Source organism: Acipenser ruthenus, chromosome 21 (assembly GCF_902713425.1).
Source record: "Acipenser ruthenus chromosome 21, fAciRut3.2 maternal haplotype, whole genome shotgun sequence".
Lineage (NCBI taxonomy): Eukaryota > Metazoa > Chordata > Actinopteri > Acipenseriformes > Acipenseridae > Acipenser > Acipenser ruthenus.
Window position 1 is genome coordinate 24,767,399 of NC_081209.1, and position 14,309 is coordinate 24,781,707.

The 14,309-nt window shown below is 37.8% G+C and overlaps 1 protein-coding gene across 14 annotated transcripts in view; it reads left to right on the plus strand.

The window, feature by feature from the left end:
• LOC117428040 (transcription factor 12-like) overlaps positions 1–14,309 on the plus strand; it is a 102,250-nt gene that overhangs the window by 82,036 nt on the left and 5,905 nt on the right. For 7 of the 14 annotated variants that reach the window (XM_058995187.1, XM_058995189.1, XM_058995186.1 and 4 more), the window contains 7 exons: positions 297–439; positions 1,220–1,364; positions 1,492–1,556; positions 6,309–6,387; positions 9,895–9,968; positions 10,625–10,696; positions 11,238–11,444. In XM_058995187.1, coding sequence (XP_058851170.1) covers positions 297–439; positions 1,220–1,364; positions 1,492–1,556; positions 6,309–6,387; positions 9,895–9,968; positions 10,625–10,696; positions 11,238–11,444 — 785 coding nt within the window. The remainder of the gene's footprint in view (positions 1–296; positions 440–1,219; positions 1,365–1,491; positions 1,557–6,308; positions 6,388–9,894; positions 9,969–10,624; positions 10,697–11,237; positions 11,445–14,309) is intronic. The other 7 variants (XM_058995192.1, XM_058995194.1, XM_058995198.1 and 4 more) reach the window with 3 other exon arrangements.

Genomic DNA, 14,309 nt, shown 5'->3' on the forward strand with positions numbered 1-14,309 from the left:
CCTCTAAAGACAATTAAGGAAATGTTTGCGAGTTGATAACAGTAAACAAATGGTAAAAGGTGTTTCTTTTATTTATTTGTTCACAACATTTTCTAAAGGCATTAGCAAATATAGCGGTGAGCAGAACAACTATTTCAAACAACAACCTCACATTAGCAAATATGGCGGTGAGCAGAACAACTATTTCAAACAACAACCTCTCCTTTTGGGTTAATTGGGTTAAGCTGAAGGGGGAAATAAACAAATAAAAATACTGAATAATTAGTTGGGAACTGAAGTTCTTGTTCTTTTTATAGATGGGACCCATAATTCTTCTTCTGACCTTTGGAGTTCATCCAATGGGATTAGCCAACCAGGCTATGGAGGAATGCTGGGAAGCTCCTCTGCTCACGTATCACAGCCCAGCAGCTATGGCAACCTACATACACATGATCGCTTGGTAAGGCATAAGTGCAGTGTTTACACTATATGTTTTCTTTCAAAACAAAATACTTGTGTATTATATATTATAATTACACACATACACAAACACTATCACACAACTATGATAATAAATATGGGAAACCCCAGGAATGTGTGTGTTGCCCTCCCCTGGGCTGGGTTTGCAATGGCCCTGCTGTAAATTCTCAATGGGACTGATATTGGAGGACTGTACTGACCAGGGCAAGTACTGAACATTTCCTGCCCAAGAGCCCTTTTGTCAGAGTTGGCTTTCCCAGCGTTTTTATGTTGTTTTTTTTTCTAGACTCACAATTCTTGACAGTTTTACACCTGCTAGTTCAACTCTCATTCACACTCACTGAGGGCCTTCCCTTTTCCTATCTTGAATTTCTTTGGCTGACATTCAGCTCTTTTTTTATGGCTTTTGTACAAAACTTTTTGATTCACTTCAGCCTGCACAGTGATGCCTGACACAGTGGGGCGTGTCCTTGATTTAATGGCCAAGCAATGAGTTCTAGTGATAATACTAATGAAAATAATACCTATAATAATTAATGATAATAGTACAGTAATGCTGATGATGATGAGGAAGATGAGGAGGATGATGATGATGATGATAATAAACAGGCATATCAGTTCAAATACACCCTGATCATTGCATGTGTATGTATGCTTATTTATCCAAGCACAGTGTTTAATCTGGATTGTAGCTGTCGCTCCAGTCTCATTCATGTTGTATAGTGTTTAACTAATCACCTCTATGTGTTTCCTGAATCAGAACTACCCACCGCATTCAGTTTCACCAGCAGACATCAGCGCCAGTCTTCCTCCTATGTCCAGCTTCCACAGAAGCAGCACCAGCACTTCCCCCTACGCTGCAGCTTCTCACACTCCTCCGGTGAACGGCTCCGAGACCATCCTGGGTATGTTGAAACCGGCTCTTTCGAATTGCAAGTAAACTGCCCAGTAAACCAAGCAAGTATTGTAATGTAATATATTAGCACTACACAGTAGCTTGAACTGTATGTCTTGTTTCTGGTTGTGAAACAGGAAGCCGGGGGAATGCGTCTGGAAGCTCCCAGACAGGAGATGCACTTGGAAAAGCCTTGGCTTCTGTGAGTACCACGTCTTTGCTTCAGGTCACTTCTTAGTTTCTGATATTGTGTCATTCTGCCAACAAGTGATATATATAATTGGAGCTTTGATATACAAAAAAAGACAATTAATAAAAATAAATCTATATAGTTCTGACAGACAACAAAATAAATCTATTATGTTTTCTATTACAAAATTGTCATTTTTGGAAATAAGTCCACCTCTGTCCAAGCCTTTTGTTTGTTATATCGAGGGGACAGTACAAATGAAAGACAAACTGTTGGAGTAAGTTAATGAGATGAGATTGTGAATAAAAGTAGAATTACCTGTACATGTTCATTTCATGTACGTAGTATTCTGCCTTTGCTTTATCCTATTCGTTAAATGATTAAAACGCAGTACAAAAAGCAAAAATCCAGAATTGAAGCTTTTATTCAAAATCAATCTGATATGAATCGTTTCAAAGTGCACCAAATCTTAATCCAACAAGCAAGAATCCCAAACTGATCTTTTATTCCAAATCAACCCGACATGAAAGGTTCATCAGATCCTCAATTTATTTTTTATTTTTTAGTTTTTTCTTTAATCAGTTTTGCTTTGCCACATGGTTGCTCAACAAGCTCAAAAAGCCCCAAAACAACCGGTATTCACAGAGATGCCTGCGTTACTCCTTTTTTCAAACAATCAATAGTTTCCAGCTTTGTTGCAACATATATTTTGTTTTGGAGGCACAGTTACACAGCGTGCGCTTTTTATTAAACAAAGGAGTTGACTGCGGAGGTGGCATCCCGTGCGTACAGACTGGGATGTTGACAGTGTGTGTTTATAGCAAGGGTGTACTGTATTGGCATTATTTGACTTGGTTGCGTTTGAAATTAAAAGACCTATATCAATTGAACTTGATCTCTGAGACTTTAAGAGATGCAGGAAGCTGTATGTTTATAGAAACACCTTAGAAATAGTTATTCGAGGCTCATTTTGAATTTTTTTTTTTTTTTTCAGTCACTTACATTTTTCCAGATAAAGATTGCTGGATTGCTGGACTGCTGGAAACATATTAATTTACTTGTATTTTAACCTTGGTGCAGTTCCAGTATCAAAACATACTCTGCTTCAGTATTAGTTTGAATAAAAGAGGACAAATATGAAAAAAAGGCCAAGTTAGTTGTCAGTGTGAGAAAAACAGGTTCTAAACCTTTCCAAATCTACGTTCCGCTGGGAAAACCAGGACAGAAATGTTTAATCTGACTGGTGGGTGGGCACTGGTTACCACGGTAACTTGGTTCTGTCATCCTGTGTTATTGCTTGGCAGGAGCAAGCAGGTCATTCCATAAATCATTTCTGTCATAGCTGATGGTGAGGCGTTCCATCTGCTCTATCAGTGCACAGCACAGTCACTGCAGTTCAAATCCCTCGCCTCACTTCCTCACACTTCTGTTTCATACAGTCGTTTCAGCAATATGGTGATCAGTTGAAAAATGTATGAAGCCAGTTCTGAATATTGGTTGCCTTCATATATGGCATCAAATAAAAAAAAAAATAAAGAAATCTGCTAGTTATATTTTAAGTACCGTTAGAAAATAATTATAACAGTCCTGGCTACATGTATATTTAAAGCTGATTTTTATTTTTTTTTCTTTAGTAAATATTTCACACTGTTAAACCATACAACATTATGTACCAGGTCTTGTGTTATCTGTAACCAAAGAAAGAGAAGGTATTTCAAATCATCTTCTGATTTTCAGAATCATCAACCATGTCATGGTTGTGAAATACGGTGGATGTTTACCAGACATGTTGCATTTAAAGTCATGCTGCATGTTTGTTTGTTTGTTTGTTTGTTTGTTTTTGTTACTGCAGTAAAATAATGCCCTACTTGAAACTTCAAACTACAGTATGTAATGCAACCTTTGTTGTCATGACCGGGTATCAACTGCTGTACAGAATACTATGTGATTAAACATGTAAGGCCAGATAATACATTTGCAAATGTTTTTTGGGGCCTAAGCCTGGATAATTGTGGTCTTAATCTCAGTATGCAAGAATTGCACATGAAAGTATTTACTGCCAAGTTTCAAAGCCTGCAGATTATGCATTAGTTTGGATAATGAACAAGTCTAGATAGAAGGGAAAGAAAATCGGGGTATTTGTGCCGTTTCGTGCCAAACAAATAACCCTTGAAGATTGCGCCCATGGAAGGCTTCTGGCTGCAGATGGATCTGGTTTATTTCAGTGTCTAATGTCAAACCAAAATACTCTGGGCTTTTAATTCAGAATAGATCACGCAGTGAGACGGTTTAACCAACACTTTTTATTTGTACTGTATCACAACTCCTTGTGTTAAAAAAAAAAAAAAAGTTATCATTTGATTCTTACCTCAGAAGTCTTTGAATGACCTTGGATGTTTAAAATAGTAGCTTTACACAAAAGAAAGAGCAAAACATTGGGAAATTGAAAAAAAATCACAAATGAAGTCTTTTTGTATTCACAGACTCAATATAATTTGCATAACAAAGCTGATCTGAAATGTATACTGTAGTGTGTGTGTGTGTGTGTGAAGGGGGGGTGGGGGCAGCGGGGCTATTAGCTCTGGGTTTTAACTCTGCGGGCTGTCCATTGTGTAGCTTTTGTCCATGGTCCCATTCATTAGGCTCTAGCATATTGGTACCCTGCTGACTGGAATGGAGCGTGACTCATGGCGGGCGGGGCCTCGTTTGTTGTTTGTAAATTAAGCCGTGTTACAATTCAAATCCAGCAGAAGGTGTAGGAGTCGTTTGGCATTGGTCAATTAACAAGACGGGAGTCGGACAGTTACATAAGCTGAATTTGAAACGAGCTGTGAGGGCATTGTATAATTGGCATGTCAAATGCATTGTTCTTTTACAATGTCTGCGTGCTAATTTTAAAATGTTTAATAAGAAAAAGATGTGTGGCAAGTATTAATACGACCAAACATTTAGGGGTGAAAAAACATGTTCAGTTTTAGGTAGCGTGTCCACTTTATTTATTTATTTACTGCCAGCTTTTTTTTTTTTTTTTTATCATCACACCTTTTTCTACAGGTCCATTTTAATGTATTTTTTTTTTTTAATTTTCTTCATACATGCTTGGAAAGATCTGGCCTGAATATTTTGTACTTTAATACCAGCTAGTAATCTGAAAAGTCAGATCCATCACTATATTGCAGATGTGTCAGATTAGTAGAATACAACATTTAGGCTGTACAGATTGAAGGATTAATGATATATATTTGAGAAAGTTTTGTCTCGACTTTTATTTTTCCTGTGGTCTAGGGACATTAACTGAGCATTCAGTCCCTAATGGAGTTTATCATCCGGGTGCTGTTTTTCTATGCCCTACCTACCTTGGAACAGCATAGTTATATATTGTAGATTAATAATATAAGTAGATTAATAATGGTAGTTCATTATACTGCTGAACGGCAGAGTTTTGTATTAAACTGTAAAGTGTAGTTTCATATGACTTGATTGATTTGTTGTCTGTAATAAGTTCTGCCAGCTATAGGACTGGAAGTAAGGTTAATTACATAGATAGCAATGCAATACCCTGGGCGCTCCATAAAATGCGTTTCGTTGTGTGCTGAATTAGCCTCTTGTGAACTAAAGAAATCGTGAAGCTTTTCCCCATTAATCCAGCTGTTTAAATAACTCTGATGTAGTTATCTTGAATGTTGTATTTAAGATATGATCAGGATTTATTTTATTTTTTTATTTTTTTGCTAAACCTAAAAAACAGTTTTGAATCCTATTCTTTACTTTTCTTAAAGTTGCAGAAACAGAAGCCTATATCGTAATGTTGGCTTTTTAAGAAGCTGCATGAAGACTTTGACGGGTCATTTATCCAAGGGAAAAACAGGGTCTGTCATTATATGGCCAAATGGCTCTGTTGCTACTACACGGATCAAATGACTGTCATTTTATTAGATCACATCAATAACTAGATCTCGCATCATCTCCCAGTTCTGTGTTGGTGTGCCAAGGAAACTATTACAATGGAATAAGCACAGGGGTGGCTGGCATAGCAACAGAGCTCATTCACGCTAATGAGTAGAACATAGAGATTAATGACACTGGATGTTCTCATTTTTGTTTCTGGCATTCTTATTACACTACACCTTCTTTATGAGCTTATCCCATTGAGTCAGACTGAGAGCGAGTGCCTGCGTGCGCTCGCGTGTGTGTGTGTGTGTGTGTGTGTGTGTGTGTCATATTGAGCTGCGTGTTAGATTGATATTAATAGGATTTAATGGAGATTTGAGTCATGTTATAGCATCCATGTATTAAAGACACTATTTACTTTTCAGAGAGAGTTGAAAATGTATTCCTTTAGCCTTGATTAAGAATAATGACTTTTTGTATTTCCACATCTTTAAGAAGGTAATGTTTACCAGAGAAAAGCTGCATGATTTGCGAATCCTTCTTGATTTAGGAAAAAGAAAGAAAGAGGATGAAATAAATGATCTATATTCATGTCACAGTGAATTATGGACGCTGTGGGTTTCCAAAGACAGTATTTGAGAACAAGCCTCCCAGTGCTATTAGGGGTCCATATGTATGCCGAGAGCATTTTTATAGCCTCTCGGGTAGTAAAACAGCTCAAGGATTGATGAGCCAATTTTGCCTACAAGCTGGCTGAAAGGTGACAATACAGGCTATAAAAAGTATCAGATAGGACGGATTTTGCTCTTGCTGTTATGTATGCAATGTAATGATGCAATATATTGACAAATGCCTGTCTTCCTGTTTTGTCAGATTTATTCACCTGACCACACCAGCAGTAGCTTTCCATCAAATCCATCAACACCGGTTGGATCCCCGTCGCCTCTAGCAGGTAAGACACCTTTTGGCTGTAGCGTCAGGGCACTGGTCTGAGGATCTTGTATCCTGAAACAAATGGAGAAATAATTCCTGTCCAGATCCACTAATAGATGTAACCAGAAATTACAATCATGTGTGGTGCTGTGCACATTGTAATGTTAAAACGAATTGTTTGTCATTTATTCAACAGAACCATTTTGAATTACATGATATGTTACATGTTGCAAACAGAAAAACATCCATGGCAACAAACAGATGTGTAGTGGTTAATATATGTCTGCTCTGAATCTATTTCTCAACATTAAGGCAACCTGAATCTGAAAGGTTTGTTCAGGAACATAATGCTGTATCTGTGGGTTCTTTATTTCAACCTCAGTTAAGCTAAATGGAGGGTACAGTTTTACTGAGGATTTTATGGTCTGAACATCATTTCAATTAAATTGGCATTAACTATAGAAGGTGACATTTGTAGGTATTAGAAAATGGAGGTGCGTCTTTATTTCAACACCCCAGCATTGATTCTCAGCTGCAGTAGTATTCAAAAAAAAATCCATATATATATATGGATTGAAACCCCATTATTAATACTTGTGGGTTGCAATCCATATCTTGCATGCTAGCGACTGTGGAATCTGGCGACCTGAGGTTAGAATATTCCTGCGGCCACAGAAATCTCAGCGATTGTTCCACTGTAACAATGCTTCGAATGACTCCAGCGCTGTGATGATGTGTTGCAGGCAGCTGCAGAGAGCTGTCACTTCCTACTGCCACTTTCTCAGACATTGTGGCCTCAGCTGTCGAGTGGAGGCTGAACAGCTGTTCCACCCAGAGACGGGGGCTGTAAAGGACTCTTTGATTTAAACTTGTTTAAGAGAGCTGGAATTACACTGTGTGGGTGCAGCTTCATCCCTGTCATTGATAATAACAGAATATTTTCCGAGTTTAACACTGGAGTTTAATACCACCTTACCATCAGGAGTGTGATGCATGCAGTCATCTACATGTAAAGGGTTTTTGGCTTCTAAAAAGCAAAATTCTAACTGAATGGTACTGTGTAAAAGCCTGAGAACAGGACAGAATAGCAGCTGGTTAAGGCATTTTGTATTTGAATGTAAAGGGGCCTTATTTGACCTTTTTGTTGGCTATATCACTTTATTTTGTAATATAATGGATAGCATAGACTAAAGGGTTAACCTTTTCTGACCATGTAGTCTTCATGACATACCTAATGGGAGGTGTTCCAATTATTTTCTCACTAATTTGGCTGATTAGTGGATATCTCCGAGCAGGCACTTAGTACCTGAACAGCTGTTTTTGCTGTATTAACAATACAAAAAAAAAAAAATCCTAGCTGAATTGTATAATGGAGGGATTAATAGGTTTCTCGTTTGATGCAGTGATCACATTGCTGTAGCTGAAATTGCTTAGCTAAATATTTTTGTAAACCCTTTTCTTATATATATTAAAATGACTCAATACCGTGATGCATGACGATTTAAATAGAAAGGAATAGTAGATTGTTACACCATTAACTTTACATCACAAACAGATTAATAGATTTGAATAGAAATAAGTGAGTGTAGTTGCCATGACATCAAACGTGAACAAGTACCTCCACTATTTGTTTTTAAGCACACTTTCCCTTGACAAAGGTATGTTAAACATGCCAAAATGTGGCTCTTCTGAGCTATATATATATATATATATATATATATATATATATATATATATATATATATAACCAAGCAGTTGAAAGTAGTACAGTTTTTGTATTGTTACTTGAAAGCCTGGTTTAGGTTTTCGGTTTGTAGCAGCCAGCCCTAGTGTTTGTTTTGTATGAAATGTGAGAGCTCTCTTTTTATTGCCTCACAGATCCCCTGCAGTTGTGCCTGCCATGGCCTCTTCCTCAATGGAAGCCTTGTTGTTGGAGGGCATTGATTTTGTGGCTGAGCATCACAGGGTGAGGCCCTCTGGGCCAGCCTTTAATAAACCTCTAGCACAGTCAGAGCTCCCATTCTGATTGAAGAAGATCCTTCAATACACAGGGCTTGTACTGGGTTGAATCAGAAACATGAATAATGCAAACCAGATAGAACATGCCAGTATACATACTGTATGCATGTTATTGGATGGAATTTATTTTTTACATACTTATGAATATATAAGTCAATTTTATATATCAATGGAAAATATAACAATATTGTTAATGTTTTTAAGTTATCAGTGGATTGCTGTTACATGTAAACAGTATGGTATTGAGTTTATTTCCTAATATTATATTACTTTACTATTTTTTTTTTAATTACCAAAGCTATGTTTAGAGTGCCATACGCAATTTGTCTTGCTCTGCCAATTAACCATGACTGCATCCATCTAAATGTTCATTAAGATTGGGCTCTTAATTGAACTATAATTACACATCTCCAACGGGGGTGCAATTAATGCAAATCCCTGCTAAAAATAGCCCTGAGAAAGCCCAACTTCATGTTGACATTGAATTAAAGAAAAAAAAGTTAAAACACAATATTGTGTGACAACCTCATTTCCTGTCTTGTCGTAATTTAATAAAATGTTAATTGGTGTCCATGTTTTTAGCTTTGTAAATTAAAATCTCACAGCTGAGGCCTAGACTTACAATAGTGAAAATGAAGTGTTTAAGCTAAATACAGTACAGTGCTTTCGCAAAGACAGATGAGTTTTGTCCTTGTATCTGTCAGGAACTTCCTAAAACTCTCTGGTTGAATCCTTCCAGAACAATTTCATCTGGGAGAGAAAATAATAAAATGATATGTACAGTGCCATAACTGTAACCCTGCAGAAAGAAATGCCATGGTATACTGTGCTAGTGTTTTCAACCTTGGGTAATGTAGAGCCAGATGAAGGAGCAGCAGGACTCCTGTCAAGCTGGTATTGGAATAAAATGTGACTACAAGCAGAGAAAAATACTGGGACTTATACAGGAACAAACCTTATTGCCACAAACATTCACATTATTGAAATTCCTGTCTGGCTAAAAAGTGGGGAAAGGGTCTTCATCTGCTTGTTGCTTATTGCAAATAAAAGCTTACTGTTCCAAGCGTTTTGAGTAACTGTGTGGTATGAGCTTGCGAAGGCACTTCTTGAACTCTGTAACGATAGAGCACGTATTACAACATTGTATTTGTGGTATTCTTATGAAGTACAAATGAACTGTGCACAGCCAGAGGCTTTTGTCTAATGTCTTATTTCCTGTGGTGGGTGTCTGATTGCCTGTTGAATTATACTGGTTATATACGGAAAATCAATTCCAGTCGGATTGCATTATGAAATGCGTTCCACTCTTTACCTCCAAATGTCTCACACAGATGTTCATTCCTTTCTCATTATTAATAGAGTCGTGGCAAAACATTGGGATACTCGATAATAGCTATATCTTAATTATGGTTCCATACACAGATTTTTTTTTTTTTTCTTAGTACTTTGCCCATGTCGTCCGTTTGTGGAACCTGATATATATTTAAAACATGTCATTTTCTTGTAGGTGCAAACCACTGGCCGAGAGCAGGAGGACAGACACCATCCTCTCCCAGCTATGAGAATTCTCTTCATTCGTTGGTAAGGCATGTCTTTTTAAATGTTTTTTAATTGACACTTTCGGAGTTAGTGGGTTTTGTGTGGGTATCATTGCAGAATATAGTAGGATAGCATTACAAGTAAATTCCTTGCTAACAAATGGCCAGGGTGGACTGAACAATACCCAGCATACAGGGCGTGTCTCTCGCCATCTGTTCCTCAGACATTAGGCTTGTGTTTTGAGGACAGCTGTTGCTTAACTACTGTTATAGGATTCCTGTGCCGCTTTCACAAAGCCGGCATAGCTGGGGCTTGGCTATCGTTTACACCCCCACTCACGCCAGGGCGCAACAGTTGTCAGTTGCACAGCAACACAGCCTCCTTTCCCCCACCCCCAGAAAACAAAAAAGAAAGAAAATCAACGCCCTGTATGAAATGATAAAAAGCACCAATTTTCACTTCCTCTCTTGTGGGGGCTCTTTTGGTTCATACATACACTACATACACTGCTAACATTATCACCTCTGTGAATCATATTTATTATATATATTTTTTAAGGCAAGGCTTACTCATCCTGTCATTTTTTTTTTTTTAACTAGACTAACATGTTGATGCGGACATGCCTGTTGGCTCTCTCTTGTCTCTCTTTTAATAATCTAAATGTGTGCTTTTGCTTCCTGTTCTATCTTGACTGCCAGAAAAATCGAGTTCAGCAGCAACTTCATGAGCATTTGCAAGATGCAATGTCATTCTTAAAGGATGTCTGTGAGGTACTAGTTCTTTTAAGGTGGTGCCTTGACCCTCGCCCATCCACTGCTTGCTCAACATACTCACGTTTTTATTTTGTCACACTTGCATCAGGCTTTTTAATTTAGCATTCACCTTTTTTTTTTTTTTTTTTTTTTTTTTTCAAAATAGTTTTTTTTGGCCATTTCGGTTTGCAGTAAATTCATAGTAATCTTCTAACATGGAACACCAATTGACGTCTTATCAAGAGTGAATTCTTCAGTACCGCTAAATTAAGAAAATAAAGTCATGCTGTGGTGTTTATCACAAAGCGTGACATTGGAAGGGCAAATTCATGTCTCCAGGCTGAAATGGCTTTCCTACTATTTTCCAGATGTCTTCCTTTTTAGAGTTAATTTTCAAATGGAGGTCGTCGCTAATAACCCCATCTGTGTTTTGTTCTCTTCCCATGTTGTCAAGAACACCATCACTCTGTTTTAAAACATCTGAAGTGCTTTGTTTCTGCTTTCACTTAGCACACGTGTTTGTTTGTTTTTTTGTTTGTTTTTTTCGTAATCCAATCAGCAGTCTCGAATGGAAGATCGATTGGACAGGTTGGATGATGCCATCCATGTACTACGAAACCATGCAGTGGGGCCTTCGACGAGCATGTCTGGTGGCCATGGCAACCTGCATAGCTTACTGGGGCCATCGCACAACGGGCCAATTGGAGGAATCGATTCAAACTACGCAGCATCTGGGCTGGTGACATCCAATCGGACAGCTTCCTTGGTAATTGCCTTGAAATAATTTAAGTAACTGCTTAGAAGAGTAATATAACAGTGTTCATACATATTTCATGCAAAATAAAGTCAGATTTGCAATGCTCTTTGTTCAGTTAATCAACTGTCTTTGTGTATACACAGAATTTATGTCAAAAGTTTAGATACGCAATCTCATAAAAGATTTATCGACAGAGAATATTAACATTATTTCCCCATTTCTATTTATATTTTTTCATATGGCTTATTTTACATAGGTTTGAAGTAAAATAAATCAAACAATGGCCAGCTGCTCTAGCTACAGTACTTCAGTACAGTACTTTGTTTGTTAATTAGAGGTAGGTTTCTTTTCTCAAGAAAACCTGCAGGCTTTGCCCTGGTTGGTGGCCCATGAAATCCTGCCATGACCGTGTGCAGAAAACTGAAACTTTCCACAGAGAGCAGTTTAGCTTATACTTGCATTTTTTCAAGATGTGTAATAGCTGGCAAAGGGTTTTTCTCTTTGAAACAGAATATACAGAGTGAATGGGAAAACCAGGCAAGATGGAGTATGGTCTGGTCTGGAAAAGCTACTTCCCATAAACTGCAGCTAGGGAACGGAGAACAGATGCTGGCAGAAAGCTGAAGGGAGTGTTTGCTGGAATGTAGCGCATAATGTTTGTGGTCCTAAATTTCAACTTTTCAAATGAAAAGGGATTTGAACACAGCTGTAGTGGAAGTAACAACAGAGAGGAAACAATTTTTAGATTAATCCCCAGGCAGAAGAAAATAATTCAATCCATCTTTTCACAAAATATGGGAATCGTTCTTAGAAAGGATAGGGGGTTTCTATCTTCACAGATCAAAATGCATTTTAGAAGCAACATTATACATTAAAGGATGGAGGTTTTGCGGTACCTGAAATTTTTTGTTAGTAGAAAAAAAAATAGAAAAAATATGTGTTTGACATTTCCTGCATGCTTGCATGTTTACGGTATAATTTTAATCTGAGTTTCTCGCTGTGAAATGTACCCTTATAAAACTGGAAATCAGCAGGGGAGCTTTGTGATCAAGGTCAAATCTCACCTGTCACAAAAATAATTAGGTAGCGCACATTGGTGTGCGGTCATTCTGTTTGCAGAAGGATTGGTTCCAGGTTCAATTACACACACGGCATTTACTTTCTTCCATAGGTGTGGTAGAACTCATTTAAAAGAGTTGTAATTAATTGCTTAACAAAAGTCTAAAAAAACACATCTATGTACCTGATTACAGTTACTGGTTCCAACTGTTTATTTTATGAAACACTGACTGCTAAAAGCTAAGAAGGCAAGTTTCATCAATTGCAAACCCATAAATCAAGCCCACTGCAATTTTATCTTTATGGAAGTCTGCTCAGCAGCTAAACTAAATACTAAAATAAATTCCCCTTTTAAAAGCAAGTCTTGTCAGAATCAACTCAAAGCAATTTGAACTTTGTTTTATGTGATTAAAGTAAACGGATTGATTTTTAAACATTTGTTTTATTTTCAAGCCTCCTCCTAAATATCCTTACATTTCCTGCCGTATTGAATCTGTTTATTTTTTTGTCTTGTACAGCAAAGCACCATATAGTCAAATCCTTCATACAAACAGGGCTATTCTCTAGTGAATGTGGCATCTTTGAGCTTGTAGTTCAGATATTCAAGTGTAGTAAACTCACTTAGAGGTGATTTGAAACATTCTGAAATGCAAAAAAAAAAAAAAGCAAAGTGCAAAACAAACGTCATGCTTACTGCTTAACTTTATGGGTAACTAAAACTTTGCAGATGGTCAGAAGCATAGCTATAATGAACAGGGGCTTTAAAATTATTGGTCTAAGACTTGAATACATGTGCTATATGCATACTAAATGGAGTCAGCTCCTTTGATGTATATATTTATAATTTTACCGAATGCCAACTCTATGAATCAGATCATTATTATTTACACTGCGTGTTATCAACCAGAAAGTCGCCTTAGCAGAGCCATTGGGACACCTTAAATCACGCAGTATGTAGTAACCAGTTCTAATGGTCCATTTGAGTAAAAGCATTCCTACCAGTTATTTACTGTGGTGGAAGAGCTTTGGCAAAGGGATCCTTTTCAGCCCAAGCAATCAGGCTTTTATTTTGACAGGACTGTTTTACAACTTTTGAAATCTAGACAAGTAAATGCCCCCCCCCCCAAACAGGAGGCTGCCAGCTGTATGCTAATGAGCCAAACAATTAAAACGCCACCCTCTCTGACTGCACTGAACAGACCACTGCGAGACAAAGAACTGTTTGTACACCTGTCGACGTGTGCGTGCGCGCGGCTGGGCCGTGCTGTAAAGATTAGCAGCCAGGGTGTGGGGTGGGGGTGGGGGGTGGGGGGGGGGTTGGGCAAGGGACAGGGTTTAGGGAAGGTCAGCAGTGACTCTGACAGTGACAATCCTTGGGAAAGCCAAAAACAGAACACGACTGCAGGCAAGTCAATTGGAATAAATTGGACAGAATACGGTTGCCTTGGGTTCACAGTATGCAGTATGTGCATACGGTGGGAGTTTGCAGCTAAACGCACACAAGATTTCTGTTTATTTTTTACAAATGTCCTTCAATTTACTGTAAATATTCTATTAAAAAATAATACTTTAAATTGTAGTGATGAATATATTTATTTGTATTCGCTGCATGCCACTAGATGGTTGGGTTTGCATTGCAGCCTCCAGTTAGCAACAGGATATATAGCAAGGGTTAGATAACTGCTGTAACTCAGTGTTACTGACACATTTGTTTATTCTGATGTCTTATATCGGTATAGAGATCCCTGAGCAAATTACTATGCATGTTTTGTTTTCTTGTTGGTGTGCATTGGTTCAGTGGCTCAGCATTTGGAA